Source organism: Rhincodon typus, chromosome 24 (assembly GCF_021869965.1).
Source record: "Rhincodon typus isolate 14 chromosome 24, sRhiTyp1.1, whole genome shotgun sequence".
Classification (NCBI taxonomy): domain Eukaryota; kingdom Metazoa; phylum Chordata; class Chondrichthyes; order Orectolobiformes; family Rhincodontidae; genus Rhincodon; species Rhincodon typus.
In genome coordinates this window covers 24,368,969-24,390,503 of record NC_063355.1, presented here as the reverse complement: position 1 = coordinate 24,390,503, position 21,535 = coordinate 24,368,969, and the positions used below count along the sequence as shown (strand labels likewise).

Here is a 21,535-nt window from a genome sequence, read left to right as displayed (position 1 = left end):
TTTCCCTCCCCACCCTTATCTGCTTTCCGGAGGGACCACTCTCTCCGGGACTCCCTTGTCTGCTCCACACTCCCCTCCAGCCCCACCCCACCTGGCACTTTTCCCTGCAACCGCAGGAAGTGCTACACCTACACCTCCCCCCTCACCGCCATCCCAGGCCCCAAGAAGACTTTCCACATCAAGCAGATGTTCACCTGCACATCTGCTAATGTGGTATACTGCATCCGCTGTTCCTGTTGTGGCCTCCTCTACATTGGGGAAACCAAGCGGAGGCTTGGGGCCCGCTTTGCAGAACACCTACGCTCGGTTCGCAATAAACAACTGCATCTCCCAGTCGCGAACCATTTCAACTCCCCCTCCTATTCCTCAGACGACAATGTCCATCCTGGGCCTCCTGCAGTGCCACAACGATGCTACCTGAAGGTTGCAGGAACAGCAACTCACATTCCGCTTGGGAACCCTGCAGCCCAATGGTATCAACGTGGACTTCACAAGCTTCAAAATCTCCCCTCCCCCATCCCAAAACCAGCCCAGCTCATCCCCACCTTCCTAACCTGTCCTTCCTCCTACCTATCCCATCCGCCCACCCCAAGCCCCACCCCCATCTCCTACCTACTGACCTCATCCCGCCCCCTTGACCTGTCCGTCCTCCCTGGACTGACCTATCTCTTCCCTACCTCCCCACCTACACTCACCTTTACTGGCTCCATCCCCGCCTCTTTGACCTGTCTGTCTTCTCTCCACCTATCTTCTCCTCTATCCATCTTCTATCCACCTCCCCCTCTCTCCCTATTTATTTCAGAACACCTTTTCCCTCCCCCATTTCTGAAGAAGGGTCTAGGCCTGAATCATCAGCCTTCCTGCTCCTCTGATGCTGCTTGGCCTGCTGTGTTCATCCAGCTCTACACCTTGTTATCTCTGTTTTAAATTTAAATGTGTTTTGTTTCAAACGATACTCATTTATTGGAAAATGAAATAAATCCCCTTCTGTGATTTGTTTAGTAGTGACCCTAACATATCAGTAGGTCCAAATCAAGCTATCTTGCTTGATTCAAATTTTAAAAGAAGCCAACTGAAAAGCCATAAATCATGGCTCCAGCATATATTACATGCTGATTTCATAGAATCCCCAGAGTAAGGAAGCAAGCCATTTGACCCATCAAGTCCACACTTACTCTCCAAAGAGCATCCCACCCTCTTGACCCTGCATTTACCATGGCTAATCCACCTAGTCTACACATGCCCGGACACTATGGGCAATTTAGCATAGTCAATCCATCTAACCTCCGTCTTTGGACTGTGGGAGAAAACTGGAGCACTTGGAGGAAACCCACGCAGACACTGGGTGACTGTGCAAACTCCACACAGACAGTCACCCATGGGTGGAAATCAACCTGGGTCCCTGGCATGAGAGGGAGTAGTGCTAACCACTAAGCCACCAAAGTGCTTTAACTTAGCTGTTCCTATCTCCCTATTTGGATCTTTTGATATTGGTTTGAGAAGTAATAGAATGATGCAGGATTGTAAATGCTTGTTTTCTTTCGTGAATGTACACAGTCAACCATGCTAAGAATCAATACTCTCCATTTTAGTGAATTAAAGTGCAAATCCAGTAGAAACGGGCATTTGTTCTGCTTTTTAGTGACTTACTTGTACTGCAGTATCAGCTAGCATTCTTTCTTCAGAGTAATGTTGTACAAGTGTCTATAAATTGCATAGAAACCCTGTGAAATATATTGATAATTATGACTGAACAACTGATTTGGAACAAAGTAACTACTCACATCTGCAAACATTGAATAGGTTTCTATGTATGTTGTTGAATTCCTAGTAACTAACAAATTTCCAAAATACTAGAACTGTAAGATTAAAAACAAAATGCTGAAAATACTCTGCTGAGGCAGCATTTCTCGAGAGAAAACATTTCAGGCTGATGTCCTTTTTCGTCAGAATATTTTTAATATTGTACTTCAGTAGCTTGAGTTATGGACAGCAATTTTTTTCTTGATACATTTAATTTGCATACTTTGAGGAAAAATCAATATTTTACTCCTATCATCCATGAAAATTATATGGTCTTCGTTTCTTATGAAAGTACTCCAAACTAATTATGTTACAAATTAATATTGGAACTTAAGACAACAGCCATAATGAATAAAATAGGACTGCAGAGTTCTGAAGTAATATTTTGGGAACTCGGGTATTCAATTTTCATTTCTTTGTTTCTTTCCTTGATTCTTGCTTGGCTTGTTCTGATTTGATCTGTATTAGGAATGGAACTTTGTAGAATCAACCGGTTGTGCTTAATCCTCTTTGTCACTTTTAAAGAAATATTGCAACTGAAGTTTTGAAATTCTTGCAACACGAAACTACATATTAAAGCTGTAATATTAAATACAATTTATTGTAAGAGAATTTTTTGAACTATGAATTTGGCAAAATGATATGCTTCCCATAATACCAGCCGTGATCTCTGTGCTACATTCTGCTACTTAACTAGATTGTCTTGGTTTGTGCCCTACCTGTTTGAAAGATTCTGCTGCCGTCTGTTAGATGCAAAGTCACTATCAGTGGAGGGGGTACCATAGACAGGGTTGCAGGACTCACACTGGTATCTGACGTTTTCCAATCAAACAATTTTGAAGTTTTTAACCTAGTTTATTAAGTAACTTGGTAAAAGCCAGAAGGGTAAAATGCTTGGATATCCTTATTGCTGGCCATTGCTTCAAACCAATGATGTGGTTTCTCTGCTAGCCACAAAATACTAGCAGAATACTTTTCTAAGTGATGAGGGGGTAACCTGGGATGATAGGTGCACTCAGTTTCTTCAGTATTTAGGAGAATTGCTCCTGCCTCCGCTCTGCAGTCCAGCTTCATTCTTTGCCCCACCCCCGAATGCCTTGTTACAATATAGAATTTGCCATGTTGGATCTTGAGATTCAAAGCATTCTTGTACCACTTACAGTGCCAGTGAGGAACGTTAATTGTTTCGTATTGGCTGTCCTTCCGATAAGTCATACCAACTTGCTTTCTGCTATGAAATCATGTTCACTTCAATAAACAACATATAAAGCAACATTATCAAAATTTTCAGTTATTCCACACTTCATTATAGGAGCTTCGTCCTCTCTTGTTATACAAGAACAATTGTAGATCTTCATATAGCTTCACAGTGACTAGTATTTTGTCAACCCCCATGATTTATTCAAGAAGCACTGATGGTGGTTTATATATTCAGCAATTAAATCTGTGTAAGCCACTTGCACAAGAAATCAGTTATGCAGAGATAACAAGGTGTAGAGCTGGATGAACACAGCAGGCCAAGCAGCACCAGAGGAGCAGGAAGGCTTTCTCCAGCATCTGCAGTTCCTACTGTCTCTGAAATCAGTTATGCACGTGAGTTTTCAAGTCTCATCTCCTTTGTAAATCTTATGAATTTATATTGTATCTCAGCAATGATTGGAGATTTATACAAAACGAGTGTTAAAGATTTGAGTGAATTCTCATCTCTTACCTGCTAAATTCATCTATTTATGCTAGTAAAATTGTTGACATTTTGAAGAAGTTCCTTGCCTAAAAGTATTTTCTTTAAATACTACTCACCTTTTGGATTTGTTCACTTCGATTGACTTGAACATGGGCTCTTTTAGCCTTAAGGTTTACTTTGTTTGGGGCTCTAGAACGCAACCTGCAAGCATTGGAAAAACATTATTTTTTATTTTGCATCTCAGTGTCACCCTAAAGAGTCTAAAATTATTTAATTACAATTAATTACACTGCAAGCTTTTGTTAAGTAGGCAATTCTTGCCTTTTAAAAATAGGCAAAGTGAAAACAGCATCATTGATGCATGGGAGGAGGCTTTTCAGACCACGATAGTCTATACTGGATCCTTGCAGCAATCTTAAAATAATCCCACTGATTTTAATACTTTGCTTACTATTTCAATTTATTTAGGTTCTGATTGGATGTTGATAGACTCTAGCATTTATCAAATAGCCATTTGTCCCAATCATAGCTGTACAGCATGAAAACAGCCCCTTCGGTCCAACTCGTCCACACCGACCAGATATTCTAAATCGATTTAGTCCCGTTTGCCAGCATTTGGCCCATATCCCTCTAAACCCTTCCTATTTGTATACCCATCCAGATGCCTTTTAAGTGTTGTAATTGAACCAGCCTCCACCACTTCCTCTGGCAGCTGCCAGACTTGCTGGGCTTTTCCAGCATCTTTGTTTTTGTTCTTCTGGCAGCTCGCTCCACACATGCACCACTCTGCGTGAAAAAGTTGCCCCTTAGATCCCTTTTAAATCTTTCTCCTCTTACCTCAAACCTATGCCCTCTAGTTTTGGGCTCCCTGACCCCAGGGAAAAGACCTTTGTCTTTTTACCCTATCCATGCCCCTCATGATTTCATAGACCTCTATAAGGTCACCCCTCAGCCTCTGACGCTCCAGGAAAAATAGCCCTGGTCTATTCAGCCTCTCCCTATAGCTCAAACCCTCCAACTCTGGCAACATCCTTGTAAATCTTTTCTGAACCCTTTCAAATTGCACAACGTCCTCTCTATAGCAGGGAGACCAGAATTAGATGCAGTATACCAACAGTGGCCTGGCCAATGTCCTGTACAATGGCAACATGACCCCCCAACTCTTATGCTCAATGTACTGACCAACAAAGGCAAGCATACCAAATGCCTCCTTCATTATCCTATCTACCTGCAATTCCACTCTTAAGGAACTATGGACTTGCACTTCAAGGTCTCTTCATTCAGCAATACTCCCCAGGACATTACCACTAATTAACCATTTTTAAACAACTGTATCTAGCGCTATATATTTACTCAACTATATGGAGTCCTTGCGTCATGGACTGTTGCAGATTTCAACAGCTTCCTGTAAATGATAGATTTGGATAATTTAAAAATATGTTCTGGTGATTGACTGACAGATCTGTGCAAACGTGAACCTATATGTTTCGAGCATCCATGATTTAAAAAAAAACTGATACAAATCAGAGCTTAACTCATTTTTGTTTTCCAAGTTTCAGATAGTGAAAAAACGTAGATTCCCCAAAAATGTATTTCCATTACTGAGCACTGCATATTTTCAGAGGTCTTGTGGTTTAATAGAAGATAGGTATGGACCATTGACAGAATTTGCCACAAATAGTTTTGAATTTTGATTTTTTTTCCTGAATGGAAAGTATTTGGAAATATCATATTTAAATGTTAAAGTTTAAAATATTCTTTCAAGAAAGAAGCATGGTAGGTGATATGGTAAAGAGCTATCTTTACTATATTAAAGAATAAAAATGCAGTTACATAACATTTGTTGGTAGTACTATTTCTGGAGCCACTTCTTTTAAAATCTGAGGATGCAGGCCATCTTGTCAGCTTTTTAGGCCCACAATTTTTCCCTCATGATGATTGTTTTAAATTACACTCATTCACTTCCTGATTTGAGTTGTATCTTAGAAAACTCCTCAAAGTTCAATAGTGAAGACCTGTTAACCCCTCCAACATTTCCTTTTCTCTTATCAATTCCCACTCTAGAAAACCAACATTAATTTTAGTTTCTATTTTCCTATTTAAATACCTGTAGAAACTCTTATTGCCAATTTTATATATTAACTAGCTTTCATACTGTACTTTGTCTTTTCTTTGCTGGTTTATAAAAGATTACCAATTTTCTGACATAGCTATAGGTTTGACAAAATTCATTCAAATTTGATAGCATCCTTACCCTCCTCATTTAGCCAAAATTATGCTGCCAGCTTGGTCCTTTTTTTCACTAGGATGAAACTTTGTTGAGAGTTGTGAAATATCTCCTCTCATTTAAAGTATACCAATGCATTTCTTCTATCCTACAGTGTAACTACTGTTTAGGGGGCCCATGAAGTACAGCCACATTTTTCTCTATCCAAAACAATTCTAGATTATACTAATTCTTGCTTTTTTTAAAGCTAAAGTCACCTCTCTGTATTGTGCTAAAGACCTCAATTAACAGAGCCACCCACCATATTTTCCACGGCACCAATCTTTTTGAAATTTCAAATACTCTTCAATAGTCAAGTCCCAGCCTTAATCACTCTGCAACCATCAAGTTATATGTATTTATTTCAAACTGTGCTAACAATTCATCCATTTTGTTATGAATACTGCATGACTGAAATATAGACCCTTTAACTCTAACCATTTTTTCAATCTCTGGCTTTATTTGCAAGTACACAGTTATGTTTGTATTCTGTCCCTTCCTTCCAAATATTGGTTATCATTATCCAAATCACTACCCTGGTCTATTACGTACATAAAGCATAGAATAATACAGGACAAGAACAGGCCCTTCAGCCCACCATGTCTGTGCCGACCATGATTATTGGTTTAGTAACTTCATCATTCTTGAATTAAAATCCAAAGCTCTTTCTGACTGGCACGGAGTGTACTGCACCAAATGAAAACAACAGTTCAGGAAGGCAGCTTGTGACCACCTTCCCTAGGCAATTATAAATGGCCAAAGAATGCTGGCCTTGCCAGCAACTCTCATATCCCATGAAAGAAGAAAGAAAGTTTATCTGGTAACAGTTTAAGTTAATAAATACAAACAATATCAAGAACAAACAAGGTACCAATTAGCAATGAGTTAAAAAAAAACAGGAAATCAATTAATCAAATTCTTCAATTGATTTCTTGAAAGCTCATGAATGAGCAGGTATCATGGAATCATCCAATCGAGTTTAACAAATGATCTTAAGGTATTTACAATCAACATTTCCCTATTTCCATACCTCATTGACCACATCTCTCACTTGACCCCTTTCCCCCCACTATTCTGTTTAAAGCCATCTCTACTGCCCTCGTTATGATTTGCCAGAGCACAGTTCAGGTGAAACCCATTTCAACAGTACAGCTGCGAACTTTTCGCAGTACTGCTGCCAATGCCCCATGAATCAAAATCCATTTCTTCTACACTTGAGCCACATACTCATCTCACTCACCTTATTTGTCCTATTCCAGTTTGCTTGTAACTCAGGTCATCTTGGGATTATTACTAACATTGAAGCTAAATTTGAAAACAGAATTCTATCTGATCATGAGATCTTTTTCTGATCTTTTTCTGATCTGATCTTTTTCTGAAGAAGGGTCTAGGCCCGAAACATCAGTTTTCCTTCTCCTCTGATGCTGCTTGGCCTGCTGCGTTCATCCAGCTCTACACCTTGTTATTTCTATCCGATCATAATCTCCAAGTGTAACCTCTTTCCTAATCTAATTTACGTCATTGCTACCCATGTGTGCCAAGATAACTGGATCATCCCCCTCCCACTGCAAGTTCCTCTCCAACCCAGAGCAGATATCCTGATCCCTGGCACTGAGCAGGCAGCACAGCATTCTAGACTCATCCTCCAGACTGTACAGAACTGTGTTCATCTCCCTGACTCTACTGTCCTTACCACCAGAATGTTCCTATTTAGTATTCATACTTGAATGGCTCCCTGCACCATGTTGCCAAGGTAATTTCCTCATTCACTTTGCAGCTCCAGTCCTCATTATGCAAACTGCAAGAATCTCAGTCCCAATGGACAGTTGTAAGGGCTGAAGCTCCTCCACTTATTCCTTCTCAGTCCCCAGAGCTTTCAGTCCTGTGTAATTTGTATACCAAATGTTATGGTGGGTATAAATGTATTCACATGAACATAGCATTAGATGTCTTCTGGATATTCTGGAAAACGTTGACCAGTCTACACTAAAAGACGTGAGAAATATGCTATCTCTAGCTCATATCTCTTCAGTTTTATCATATGATGATATTGGGCAGCAGGAGTGTACTTCTGAACATAAGACACTAAGACCACTTGTATGAGTAATCCAACATTCTGGTTCTGAGAAAATAACAAAGGCAGATCTGAAATTGGTTAACCTTCTCATTCCCAGCCTAATGGGCATTCTTTAATCAAGACTTGGACTAACAGGTCAGTACTACGCAAAATAAATATTCACAACAAATCAACTACCCATCTTTAATTCCACAACATTCTTGGATACAATAACAAGGAATGGGAATAAAGCAGGGAAATTAGTGTAAAATACACAAACCTCCAGATGCTGTCCCCTATGATGGGGAGGAAATGTGGTCTTCCAGCTTGTAAAGTTGGTGACTGCTTAGAAAAGCTGTGAGCTGTTGATGACCTGCTGCTGCTTTGCTTCCAGGTTTCTTTGTGGGACTGTTTTGTGAGATAATCAGTGTACTTCTGACATTCACGTGGGGTTATATACCCTGGTGTTGACAAATGAGAACACATGATTGAACATGTTGGACCTTCAAATTATTAAAATTGTGAAATTTTATTAATTATAGCTCCACATTTTTTCAAAATCAATTTAAAGGGTAAAACTCTGCTGAAAGTATCCTGATTACTTCACTCTAGCTGATACCTTTTCCTACTCTTAGCTAGGATGGAGTGCTGCAGTTCAGAGATATACTGCAACCATGCACATAGTTATATAATTTGCCCAGTCAGTAGCCTTTTTAGGGAAAATTTTTCAAAATTGAACATTCTAAATTTAAGTTCAAATATTTCTTAGTCTTCATCTCTTCTTACTTAAATTGAAATTTGCTTCCTATTCCCTCTTTTAACTTTGTCTTCCACATTTCTTACATTCTCTTTAAACTCAGATCAAATTTTGCCTACAAAAAGGTCCGAAGAAGAAAGTTCTGAGGAAGTGTCACTGGACTCGAAACGTTAACTCTGATTTTTTCTTCACAGATGCTGCCACACCTGCTGAGCTTTTTCAGCAACTTCTATTTTTGTTCCTGAAGAAGAATCAGATCTGACTCAAAATGTTGATTTAGTTTCACTCTCCACAGATGCTTCAAGACTTGAGTTTCTCCAGCACTTCGTTTTTTTTTTATTTTGGATCCGAGCATCTTCAGTACTTTGCTTTCATTTTGGTCAAGCTTTGATACAAAATGTTAGACAATAGAATCATGAATTTTTAATCATCATAAAATACTTAAATACTTTCTGCTTACCAAGCTGGATACGATGTTGCAACATGCTTAAGTATTGTTTCTGCATCAGCCTGTGCATGTGATCTGTGCTGTAGATGTTAGCAATACTATATAGATAGCGCTTCTGGCCTGTTTTCAAATCTGGATGCTGGAATACAGTACGTAAATTGTCACTGAACATACCATTTTAAAAAAAAACAATAATGTTCAAGTACACCAAATTAAACAATTTTGAATTAAACCTAACTGGCCAATTTTTGATCAACTCAGATTGACATTGTTCTGTCCATCAATAAAGATATTGGTGAGTGTATACAGAAGGACAATTTCCCTCAATGTGTGTTTACATCTTTCACTTCAAGAACATGACATAGTGAAATGAATGTGAAACATTAAGTGGAGTGAGTATAGTGTCCATATTTGGTTAGATTTTGTTGCATAACAAGATGCAACAAACAATAAGAATTTGTGACTAATTAATACATTTTTGATGATAATGGCTGACAGAAGAATGTTGACGCATACATCAATAGAATTGCCTGCTGTCCTATGCAAAGTACCAATGGATCTTTTTAATCATACACTGAAGGTACTAAAGCATGCAGATGTGGTATCCTTTTAACAATACTGCACTTCCTCAGTGCTTCTAAATCAGCTTAGATAGCAAGCTCTTACCATCAGCGGTTTCCCAGTCTGAGTGCAGGGAAAAAAAAAATCAAACTACAAAAAAATTTATTGTTTCCTGGATTGTAGTGTTGGTACAACTTGAAGTGCACCAAATAAAAAATGAAATAAAACACTTGGTAGAAAATAAGATGAACTGTAAAAGTAGAACACTACATAGATGTATAAAAATCCTTGAACAAATAATTTGGTCAACCTCCAGTGCATGAATAACAATGGGAAATGTCTGCTTTTCCCATTTACTCTAGAGGTGAGATTATAATCCCTCAGCCTGCTACAAAAACAAAGTACGGATTTTATCAGAGATAGTTGGAACTGCCGATGCTGGAGAATCTGAGATAACAAGGTGTAGAGCTGGATGAACACAGCAGGCGAAGCAGCATCAGAGGAGCTGGAAAGCTGATGTTTCGGGTCTGGACCCTTCTTCAGAAATGGATTTTTTCATTTAGCTCAAGGCCACAGAAAGTTCACACAAGTTCACATATAACTTTTGAGAATACCTGCTACATTCCAGATACGGTACTTGGATCTGAATTAATCATCAACTGAGCAATTCTTCACAAAATAATTCTAAAAAATGTCTGAATCCAGAAGAAAAACATATGATATTACCCAGAGGTTATGACATAACAAGAACAGCTGCCAATCCAAGTATATTTCCAATGACAACAGAAGTTTCCATTTGACCTCAGGACCTATTTAATTAACTTCTCTACTGGAGCAGACGGGGTGGCACAATGGCTCAGTGGTCAGCACTGCTGCCCCACAGCACCAGGGACCCGGGTTCAATTCCACCCTTGGGCAACTGTCTGTGTGGTGTTTGCACATTCTCCCTGTGTCTGCATGGGTTTTCTCCGGGTGCTCCGGTTTCCTCCCACAGTCCAAAAATGTGCAGGCTAGGTGGACTAGCCATGGAAAATTGCCCATAGTGTTGAGGGATGTGTAGATTGGGTGGGTTATAGGGGGACAGGTCTGGGTGGGATGCTCTGAGGGTCGGTGTGGACTTGTTGGGCCAAAGGGCCTGTTTCCACATTGTAGGGATTCTATGATTCTATTACAGAGTATTTGAATAAAAGGTTTGGGAAAGGATAGGCCAAGACAGCATAAATCCAAATACCCACCACTTTCCCAGAAAATATGCTAATACACTATAAACAAGTAGATGGATAATATAGAAATGTACTGCACCAGTACTCTTATACTACCTTTACAACTATTTTAGCTACTATGCAAAATAAGAGCAAAATTAAAATATATGAAGGGCTGCATGTATGTAACATGTTACATTCTTAGGAGACCTTTAACCACTTTGTCAATTAATTTACTGTCATGTGGACAAAACAGCAGCTAATATGTATACAACAAGATCAGACAGGTAACAATAAATTTAAGGACCAGTTAAACTATATTTGTGGAGTTGGTTTAGGGAGATCTTTTGACAAATCAGCAGCTCCTCACTCATCTTTGAATAGTGCCATGGATTTGTTTATGTACACCTGGACAAGCAGGCCGAAGCATGATTTAATATTCCACTCTAAAAGTAGTGCACGTGCACGTGCACGCATGCACACACACACACACACACACACACACACACACCTCACTCTCTACGTTGCACTGAAGGGTCAATGGAGATTATATACTCAAATTCTGCAGAACAATGAATTTTAGTCCAGGGGGGAAAGTGTTACTATTGAATCAAGGTTGACATTTTGTGAATTTTTGCAAATAGTGCAACTGATTCACTTTGCCGCATCTATTGAATTATTTCTCTAAACACTTATAAATATTTTAAAATATTGAACAATGCATTTTATTAGCCATTAAGTTTGTAAGATATTAACTAGCACTAACTTGTATTTATACAGTGTCCCAGTGCACAAAACAAAATATATAACAAGGGCACATAAGGAGATACTAGGTCTGACGATCAAATTCTTGGCCAAAGCATAGGTGTACAGGTGGAAAGCATATAGACAGGTACAAGGAGGGAATTCCTGACTTTAGACCTAGACAACTGAAATCCTGGCCATCGATTGTGTTGGATTTAAAATCAAGGTGCACAAGAGGCCATAATTAGATTAACAGAGATATTTCTGAGGATCGTTGAGCAACAGAAGGTTATAAAGAAATGAAGGATGAGGCCAGGGAGAATTTGAAAACAACAATGAGACTTTTAAAATCAATATATTGGTTGACTGACTGGGGAGTAATTGAGATAAATAGACACAGGGATGATAAGTAAACAGAGCTTAATGTCAGTAAAGGCAGGATACCACAGTTTTGGATAGTATCAAGTTTCCACAGAATTGAAACCAGTTGTGCAAGGGGAAAGTTGATATTAACAGTTATCAGAATGGATGCAGAGGATATTCACCAGGATGTTGCCTGGGCTGGAGTGTTGCAGCTATGAAGAGAGACTAGACAGGCTGGGGTTGTTTCCTTTTGAGCAGAGAAGGCTCAGAGGGGACCTGGTTGAGGTCTACAGAACCATAAAGGGGCATAGACAGGGTAGAAAGGAAGAAACTTTTCCCATTAGTAGAAGGGTTAATTAGCATTGGCCATTAAGGCAAGGGGTAGGAGGTTTGGAGGGAATTTAAAGAAGACTTATTTTACCCAGAGAGTAGTGGGTATCTGGAACTGGCCAGCTCAAGGAAGGCACTCAAATCAGCGGAGGACAAAGGAAGTATTTCAAAGACTTCCTGAAGGCTTCCCTCAAGAAATGCAACATAGATGTCAACACATGGGAAATCCTTATTTAGAAGAAACCAACATGAAGAAACCTCCTGTATGAAGGGACACAATTCTTTGAGATCACCCATCAGCAGGAGGAATGATAGAAAAAAACATTGGAGAAAATGACAGCGATCTCAAGGCCAAGGACCAATTCCACCTGCCAGAAAAAGCTGCCAAATATCTGGTCAGAGATGCAGCTCTAGAGTCGGACTCATCAGCTACACAAGGAGCCACAGAACCCATAATGATTGACATGGAATTTCCTAGGTGGACAATCATACTCGTTAGCAAGTGATTGCTGACAGTGATAACGGAAGAATTATTTTACCCAGAGGGTGGTGGGTGTCTGGAACTCACAGCCTAAATGAATATTAGAGGCAAGAACCATTGCAATATTTAAGAAGTATTTGGATGAATATTTGAAGCACCATAGCATACAAAGCTTCAGATCAAAGTGGGACTACAGTAGATTGGTGCTTGATGACCAGCATGGATACAATGAGCCAAGAAAACTATTTCTGTGTACAACTCTATGACTCTGTGACTTAGGTGAGGGAGGTGCAAAGTTAAGAAAGCACAAACAGATAGACATCATGAATATAGGTTATCTCAGGGTCAAATTTGACTCCAAGGTTCCAAGGAGTCCAATTTAATTTCAGTTGCCAGGGAGAGGGATGGGGTCAGTAGCTAGGGAACAGAATTTACAACAGGAACTAAACACAGTGGCTTCAGTCTATTCAATATTATTTGTAGGAAATTTATGTTCATCCAGTACTAGATGTTGAATAAGGAATCTGATAATTCAGCAACTGTGGAGAAGCTAAGATAGGTGGTGATAAAATAGCACTGGGTGTCATCAGAAAACACTGTCCAAATCATCCTGAAAACGACAAGGTTACTTGGCAAAAAGCAATGATCCTATTTTGTTGACCAAGATTGCTGAAGATTGGCACCTTCACAGAAATAGCACTGAATGGGTTGCTAGGCGAGTGTAGTTACACAAGTTAAAAGTAAGCTCATTAAAATGGATGAAGTTGTTCTGCAAGCTTAGAAAAGTCAATAATGCTGAAGAACAGAAGCGTACTTTATAATACAGCTTTCTCAGCAATTCCAACCCTTGGGTTTTCCTCTGCCTTTTCTGGAAATACTGTTGTGTTTTCTAGTTAAGTAGTAATTGCAATGCTTTAATGTCATAAGTTATGAGCAGTCAGCCTAGGCAGAAGCCTATCATCTTTATTCTTTTAATGAGCCACTGAATATAAGACGCAGTCAACTGATAATTTTAAAAAATGTCATTGTTGCACCAAAATAATAAGGTTTGAAGTTTGATCTTTTACAGCTGCCTATTTTTACATATTAAAAGCATCAAGGTCCATGGGGATAGTGGCTGAAAATGGTTTTTTTAAGTTGATCATTCGTGTTCTTGTTGAATGGCCTATTCCTATTCTTATTTCTTTTGTAGTTTTCTTTGTTTTTAAGTCTTGTAGTTTTATAAAAAAAAGTCATTTTGTTGAAATTTGGTTGAATTGAGAAAGATGATAGATATTGTGCCTCCATTTGGAAGTTAAATTAGTGGTGTTTCATAAGTTGATGGAATAAGATTTCTTCCCTCTAATTTTACAGAGCGATTAGCAGTAATATAGAAAGTTCAAATGTAGTTTGCAAATGGTTATGACATATAAGAGAAACTAAATAATTGCCTGCAGAATACAAAGTAATAGCAAATATTTCCTGTTATGAAAGGACCAGTCTTATGTGAATGTCACATATGATACAGATGTACTTTCTTTAAAATGTTGTATGAGATTATCAGGGAATAATTTATCAACAATTGTTTTGCTGATTTATTTAACAATATATTGTAATGGTAGGACTTGTACAATTGTATATTTGAGCAGACCTTGCTATCAAAATATGTAGCTATACAAAAATTTGGCAGATGCTGAAAATCTGAAATAAGAACATACGTTGCTGAAAATACTTAGCAGATCTAGCAGCATTCATGGGGAGAAAGGAACAAGAGTCAAAGATTCAGATCATTTAACACCGTTTCTTTCTCAAAGATGCTGCCAGACCTGCCAAGTTATTCAGCATTTTGTTTTTATTATGCTTTTACAAAAAGTTGATTAATAGCTGGAAATAACCATCTAGACTTGAATTCAAGATCAGAAGTCACATGACACCAGGTTGTAGTCCAACAGGTTTATTTGAAATTACAAGCTTTTGGAGTGCTGCTCCTTCGTCACTTCACCTGATGAAGGAGCAGTACTCCAAAAGCTTGTGATTTCAAATAAACCTATTGGACTATAACCTGGGGTCGTGTGACTTCTTACTTTGTCCACCCCAGTCCAACACCTCCACATCATGAATTCAAGATGTTTAAATTTGCAGTTCAGTAAGGAAAACAGAATTTGTGGTGCAACAGCCAAAAATGTTTGGATTGTTTGAATCAGATGACCAGCACATTGAAACACAAGGACTTTAACAGTCAAGCACAAGAAAAGATGACAATGGCTCGTGTGGATGGGTGTTAATGCTAACATCCTCCAGCTAAAGAAGCTGAAAAAGAAGTAGACAGTGCACCCTCCTGTCCAGTAACCTAAAGGGAATCTGTTTTGGATTATAAACTGACTAAACACTTTAATGTATTGATCTCTGCTGTGTGCCTACTAAAGATTTCCTGTAACTAATAGATGTAAAGTTCAAATTCTTGAATTCTGATAGTTTAAATGTATTTGTTTTATAGAAATCTGCATGTGTGGAGATGTCAGGCAAGGACAAAAGTCATCTAGACTCAAAACATTAGCTTGCTGTCTCTCCATGGATGCTGCCAGACCCGCTGTGATTTCTAACATTTTGTTTTCATTACAGATTCCAGCATCTGCAGTAATTTGCTCCCACAATACGAAGGTTGCCTGAGATACTGTCTATGGTTAAAACACGTGCAGATTGTCACTGTTAGGGCGCAAATGTTAAATGGACTAGATCTTGCTGAATAGTGTTAATGATGCACCCATTTTTGATGGTAACATGGCCAGAAAGTTCAGAAGGTTAAGCAAAAATCAATGAGTTGTAAATTTCCATAACGGGCTGGTTGACTTATACCACCCCACAAAGGGATCTCGTGGTATCGTGGTCATGTCCGTACTTATGGTCTGGAAGGTCCGGGTTGAAGTCTTAGCGAGCCAGAGGTGTGTTATAATATGTCTGAATAGATTAATTAAAAAATACTTTTTTACACCACTCCACAATTTGTTTTGTGCAAATGGCATTTTGTTATGTGCCTCCCCTACTATGTTTAAGAATTTGCTGCATTAAACCTCATTTATTTAAACTCACCATAGAAAATTAAAATATGTAATTAAGAGCATATCACTTATTAAATGCCACGATGTTTACAAACACATACCAATCAACCTCTCTAGTCTAAAATGGGAACAATATAAAGCATTTAATCTCATTTCTGCACATTGTCAATTATTGTTAGTGATTTAAAAAGTCAAAGTTTAATTTTATTCTCTTAATTTTCCTGATACTTACCTGTCTGAATCCAATCTTTATTTCACCCTCTATTTCTGTATCTGAATTCACCCATTCCGATTCACTTTCTTTTCTGATGTTTCTTTGGTTCTTTCTCCATCTTTAAATCTCATTAAAGAGATTCTCTAGTTCCACAGTTGACAAAGGTCTCAGATGGCCAGCTGCCCTCATCAGAATGTTAACAGCTCACACTTAAAGTATTATGACAAAGAAAGAATTTTGACATGCATGATGCAGCAAAATGGTACAATGCTCCAGCAAGGTCAGGCCAAATATCAAGTGATTGAAGTTGAACAGTGACTAAGTCCTAGAAAGCAACTAATACCTTCAGGAAAAGGAGAATATTGGTCAGCAAAAAGAAAATGCATAGCTCACACTGTGAGAATATTAAAATATACCAATCATAGGGGTGATATTAGCACATCAGGCCCATCACACCTATAGCAGCTCTTTAAAAGAGCTTTTACACTGACTGCTATAAATTGCTTTTCATGTTTTACATTACCGTATGCTGTTGGGTGTTTAGCACCCTGGTAGGTTCTTATGTTGTGAAAAACTCTTTACAACTGCAATTTTCTAGGAAAGGTGAAGATGTGGCATTAGACTGCCAGCTTATCCTACTGCACAAGGCAGGCAGAGCAAAGATCAGTGCTTTTATCAACAGTATGAAGGCCCAGCAGCAAAAGCTAGACTTCGCCCCAAGATCCTAATACGCAGTAGTCCAACATTAACAGAACTCAATCCTTTAATCAAAGTAATATTTATTTCTTTGAGTTTGGACCTGATGGAGACAATATACAATTATACATCCTCCACTACCCCTGTTAATTGTTTAAATCCATGCAGTTGGTGTGTATTAGCTGCCTAGTCACTTAAATCTATTTAAATAGACAGACTAAAATTGTTGTTTTTGGGCTAGGAAGTAAACGCTTGCAATATATAACACCATAAACAAATACAAAATTGTGTAAAAGAACAGCAGATTCTATCCATCGTTGACTGGCTTTCTAGAAAATGATTGGACAAATAAATTATGTTGTCTATGTTAATTATAGATTTTGTTAAGTAGACTGCCCAATGCAAGTACCTGCTTGGGATAGCAGGATTGAGAAAATTTTCAAGACTATATTGTAGACATGTAGTATAGACACCACCTGCAGAAATGGTGCATTCTCCACTGATTTGGGGATGTGTATAGTTTTCACCTGTGGACTGAGTGATGGTTGTTGCAGCATGACTTGATACTCTCTGCCTTTCCATTCCTTCGTTTCAGCTACTTTTTTTGTTAGTGGAAACATCAGTGCTAGAGAAAAATAAACAGCAGAGGAAATAAACAATATATTTAACTCTAACTCAAAATGAGTGTGTTTCATATATGTTTTCAAGTTTGTAATGCAGCTTCTGCTCATTTTAAAACATGAGTTTAATTCCCATTCCAGCTTTACACAACACACAAAATAAACAAATTCTTACAATATTTAGCAAGGTAGCTAAAACAGAGCATAATATCAATATTCCAATGAAGTCGGAAGTCAAATGGCTATTTTTTTTTTTGTCTCACCCGGGAAGTGTATTGGCTATTGAAAGTGTATTTGTGTCTCCTTCACACATTATGAAAATTCCCAAGATGTCTTCAAGTAAACAGAAAAGTAAAAACTTCTCCTTACCATTTGAATGAGTTTTTGGAAAATTATGTCCTAATGTCCTAAAAGAAATAGCACATTGAAAAGATACAGTTACATGCAATTAAATATACAATGAAATATGCAAATGTTAACTTTTGAATTTCTAATAGGTTTTAAAAAAGACACTATTCACTTTAACATGTGCTGCTTAAATTGGAAAAAGAAATCCAAGTGTACTTCCCATTGAAAGAAACTGGCAAAAATTGGATTATGAGAAGGAACACTTGTACCAGTTTAAATTGTGGTCTTATGCTTGTTAAATCAGTCATATGTCATTCAGCAGAACAAAGCTGTTTACACTTCGGAAGATAAAAATTTTTTTCTTCCCCTTTGTCACGTCCTCCATTTCCTGATTAGTTGGTTTCACTCTTTGCTGGAACCATTACTGTGTACTTACTCAAGGTAGAAATTGAAGGGCATGAAATTTAAAAAGAGGAAAGTCTTACTATAACTGTATAGAGTGTTTGTGAGGCTGCATCTGGAATACAGTTTTGGTCCCTGTATTTAGGGAAGAATATGCTGACATTGGAGGCAGTTTAAAAGAGATTCACCAGACTGATTCCTGGATTGAAGAGGTTGGCATGAAGAACACTAACTATGTTAGACCTTTATTCATTCAAGTTTAGATCATTAAATGAATGATCACTAGTATAAAAAAGGAAAGAATATTGTTCATCTTATTCTGTGACTGATAAATGAATGGTTGTTACAATAAGTGTTTCCTTTTTTAGGCTGGGATCTTGGCACAGATGACTGACTCTCCTAAAAAGAATCAGATTCATAGAGTCTAGAGACGTACAGCACAGAATCAGATCCTTTCATCCAACTCGTCATGCCCTACATAACCTAGTCCCATTTGCCAACATTTGGCCCATATCCCTCTAAACCTTTCCTATTCATATACCCATCCAGATGCCTTTTAAATATAATTATACCAGCTTCCACCACTTCCTCTGGCAGGTCATTACATACACACACCACCCGCTGTACAAAAAAGTTACCCCTTAGATCCCTTTTAAATCTTTCTCCTCTCATCTTAAACCTATGCCCTCTAGTTTTGGACTCCACTACCCTGGAGAAAAAGACCTTGGCTATTTAGCCTATCTATGCCCCTCATGATTTTATAAGCCTCTGAGGTCACCACTCAGCTTCTGACACTCCAGGGATAATACCACCAGCCTATTCAGCCTCTCCCTGTAGCTCAAACCCTCCAACCCCGGCAACATCTTTGTACTCTTTTCTTCACCCTTTACGCTTAACAACATCTTTCCTATGGCAGGGAGACCAGAATTTAACATGGTATTCCAAAAGTGGCCATAACCTATGTCCTGTATAGCTGCAATATGACATCCTAGCTCCTATTCTCAATACACTGACCAATAAAGGTAAGTGGACCAAATGCCTTCTTCACTATCCTGTCTACCTGCGACTCTACTTTCAAGGAATCCTTCAAGATTTTCACAATGAAGAAAGAGCACTTGTAACACTGTGCAATGGAGTAATTCAAGGTGCCGTGTCTCCAATGGTCATTCCACCTTAGATCCTGATGAATTACATTCAGGCTGCCTCACCAAATTCTTACTAGGGTTTGGTCCACAGTATAAATCTAATTATAATTTGGCACAAAATTAACAAGGGAGACATTGGATGAGTGGCATGCAAACAATTAAAATGCTAGTACAGGAACATAGAACTCAGGCACAGGATTAGCCTCTTGGCCCTTCATGCCTGCTCCATCATTCAATAAGATCACATCTGATTGGATTGTGGTCTCCATCCTACTTCTCTGACTGCTCCCCATAGCCCTCAACTCCCTCAACTATCTAATTCTGCCTTCAATAAATTTAAATGACATAGCCTCCACTACTTCCTGAGTGTGTTTTTGTGTTAATGAAAAAGGACATTGTTAGTGAAGAATAAAGGATACTTTATATGGATCTATACCTTATATGAAAGTGTATAATATTGCTACAAGATGTTCAGAATGGAAAAAAAAGTTCGTTCAGAGAAGTTAAACTTTGGCGTTTTGATAATAAGTATTCTCCAGCTTTCCACTATTTATGAAGCAATTGATCAGTAAATTATAATAAAAAACTTTGATTATTCTTATCTTTTACATAATAGAGAACCTTTGGAAAAATGAGCAGCCATAAATTATGAAGCAGAACACCAATTATAATCAAAGGAAAGCGTGAAATTAGAATTGAGATATAAATTGAGACAAGCTTTAAACTTACAAAGAAACACAGCCATTCAACTTCAAATACATACTTTATTATTGAAACAACTGCAGTATTTTCTTATTCTAAATAATCATTCAATATAACTTGGGCTTTACAGAAGGAATGTTTTAATGTGAAAACTAACAAACAACAGAAAATAGCTGCAATGTCTTTAAAATTTCTAAAATGTCAAATGTAGTAGTCCAGAACGATTCTAAAATAGGGCTACAATAAATATTCTCCCAAGTGTTTGATTTTCTGATGTTGAAATGAGACACTGGAAGTTAGAGAAGTCAGGATAATACCAGTCTACACAACACCTGACAATTTGCAATACAAACAGCAACAATGAGCACCATTATCCACCTCAATGTTTTCCATCACAGTATCTTCTTTCTTTTTAGCTGTAAATAGCCTCAGCAACCCAAGGGAAACAGGTAGCTCCATCACCGGTGGGGGAAAATCATAAAGGATAAACATTTCCCTTTTCACCTAGTACAGAAGACCAGCCAAGCATATTTAAAATATAATTAGTTATTTCAGTAAGTATCATTTGATTCCTCTTTTATAAATAAAATGCCTCTTACTTCAAAAGTTTTCCCATGCAAAATTTGCAATGGCAAACATACAGAGGTCAGCGGTTATAGAGACAGAAACAATGCTGGAATGAAAACTAACCAGAAACGGTGAGAAAACATTTAGGCGACAAGGTGCAAAATGCAACCAGAATAACATCAACTCAAATCAGCATTTATTTTCTCTTTTTAAGAAACTTCAAAATTGTGGAAATGAAATGAATTTCACCGTAATTCCCTTTGAGTACAGAAATAATCGTGTGACGGACACAAAATTGACATTCAAAGACATTTAGTGAAATGAGAAAAGTACATAAAACTAATCATCTTCCAATACCCGAATTATTAGATGAATAATACAAGTGAGCAACAAGTACCGTTTGCTTCCTGGCTTTGTCTATTTCAGCAGAACTCGTAGCTGCCTAAACCAATTTGAATGGAGAATAAAAACAACAATTAACAGTGGTTCTTCTTACCTTTTCATGCATGATTGCTGCAGACCCTGGCAATCAGAATCTCGTTCGAGAAAGGTAACCTGTTTCCTGGATTCCATTAAGGAAAATTTACGCCTTAGTTTCTCCCTATACCAGACCCACAACAATGGAGTTTCTGAAACACTGAGTAACGGCTGGCAGCTTAGTGAGAGCCCCCGTTATTGCTGAGTTAGCATCCAGGATACACATGCGCACAGTATAACGTTCAAGACAATTTAAAGCGTGTTTTTTTTTAAGCAGAATGTAGCAGCGTCAGATTAATGAGAACTAAACATACTTAGATTTTGCCAGTTAGATTGTGCATTTTTAAGTGATTTGAGACAGGGGATTTTTTAAGGTACTGCCAGTGTTGTTTATTATATAATTGTTTTAATAATACGTCGCAAGTAATTGTTACATGTTATTGACTAGGGCGGATTTAATTTTATTTTCATAAATTATGACTTAAGTTTGCTAATAGTTTTTATTGTTTTTCTTTTCTGACCTAATTTTCATGTTTGATGTGTGGGGCACATCGTGGGTGTATCTTACAAGGCCAAAATCAAGTTCAGCAATCCTCCTGAAAGCGGAATTCCCAGATTGTTAGCACTTTTC

General features: G+C 38.1%; 1 protein-coding gene across 2 annotated transcripts; it reads right to left on the bottom strand.

The window, feature by feature from the left end:
- Positions 1-1,951: 1,951 nt before the first annotated feature.
- LOC109911393 (protein FAM216B) lies at positions 1,952-21,125 on the bottom strand. Of its 2 annotated transcripts, none has more exons than XM_020510696.2 (7): positions 20,924-21,125; positions 17,633-17,670; positions 17,120-17,268; positions 9,027-9,153; positions 8,090-8,270; positions 3,604-3,688; positions 1,952-2,262 (listed from the first exon to the last, which is right to left on the bottom strand). In XM_020510696.2, exons 1-7 carry the CDS (start codon positions 20,998-21,000, stop codon positions 2,212-2,214), a joined length of 708 nt encoding a protein of 235 aa, XP_020366285.1. In that variant the 5' UTR covers positions 21,001-21,125; the 3' UTR covers positions 1,952-2,211. The 2 variants fall into 2 exon arrangements, with proteins under 2 accessions (XP_020366285.1, XP_048467532.1); XM_048611575.1 differs by having other exon boundaries at positions 17,171-17,268.
- Between the last annotated feature and the right edge of the window lie 410 nt (positions 21,126-21,535).

Excerpts from the sequence above, each read along its gene's own strand:
- LOC109911393 (XM_020510696.2), bottom strand. The coding sequence starts at position 21,000 with ATGGAATCCAGGAAACAGGTTACCTTTCTCGAACGAGATTCTGATTGC. Across the intron at positions 17,671-20,923 it reads CAGCAATCATGCATGAAAAG|GACATTAGGACATAATTTTC; the intron begins GTAAGAAGAACC and ends TATTTCTTTTAG. Across the intron at positions 8,271-9,026 it reads GCAACATCGTATCCAGCTTG|GGTATATAACCCCACGTGAA; the intron begins GTAAGCAGAAAG and ends TGTCAACACCAG.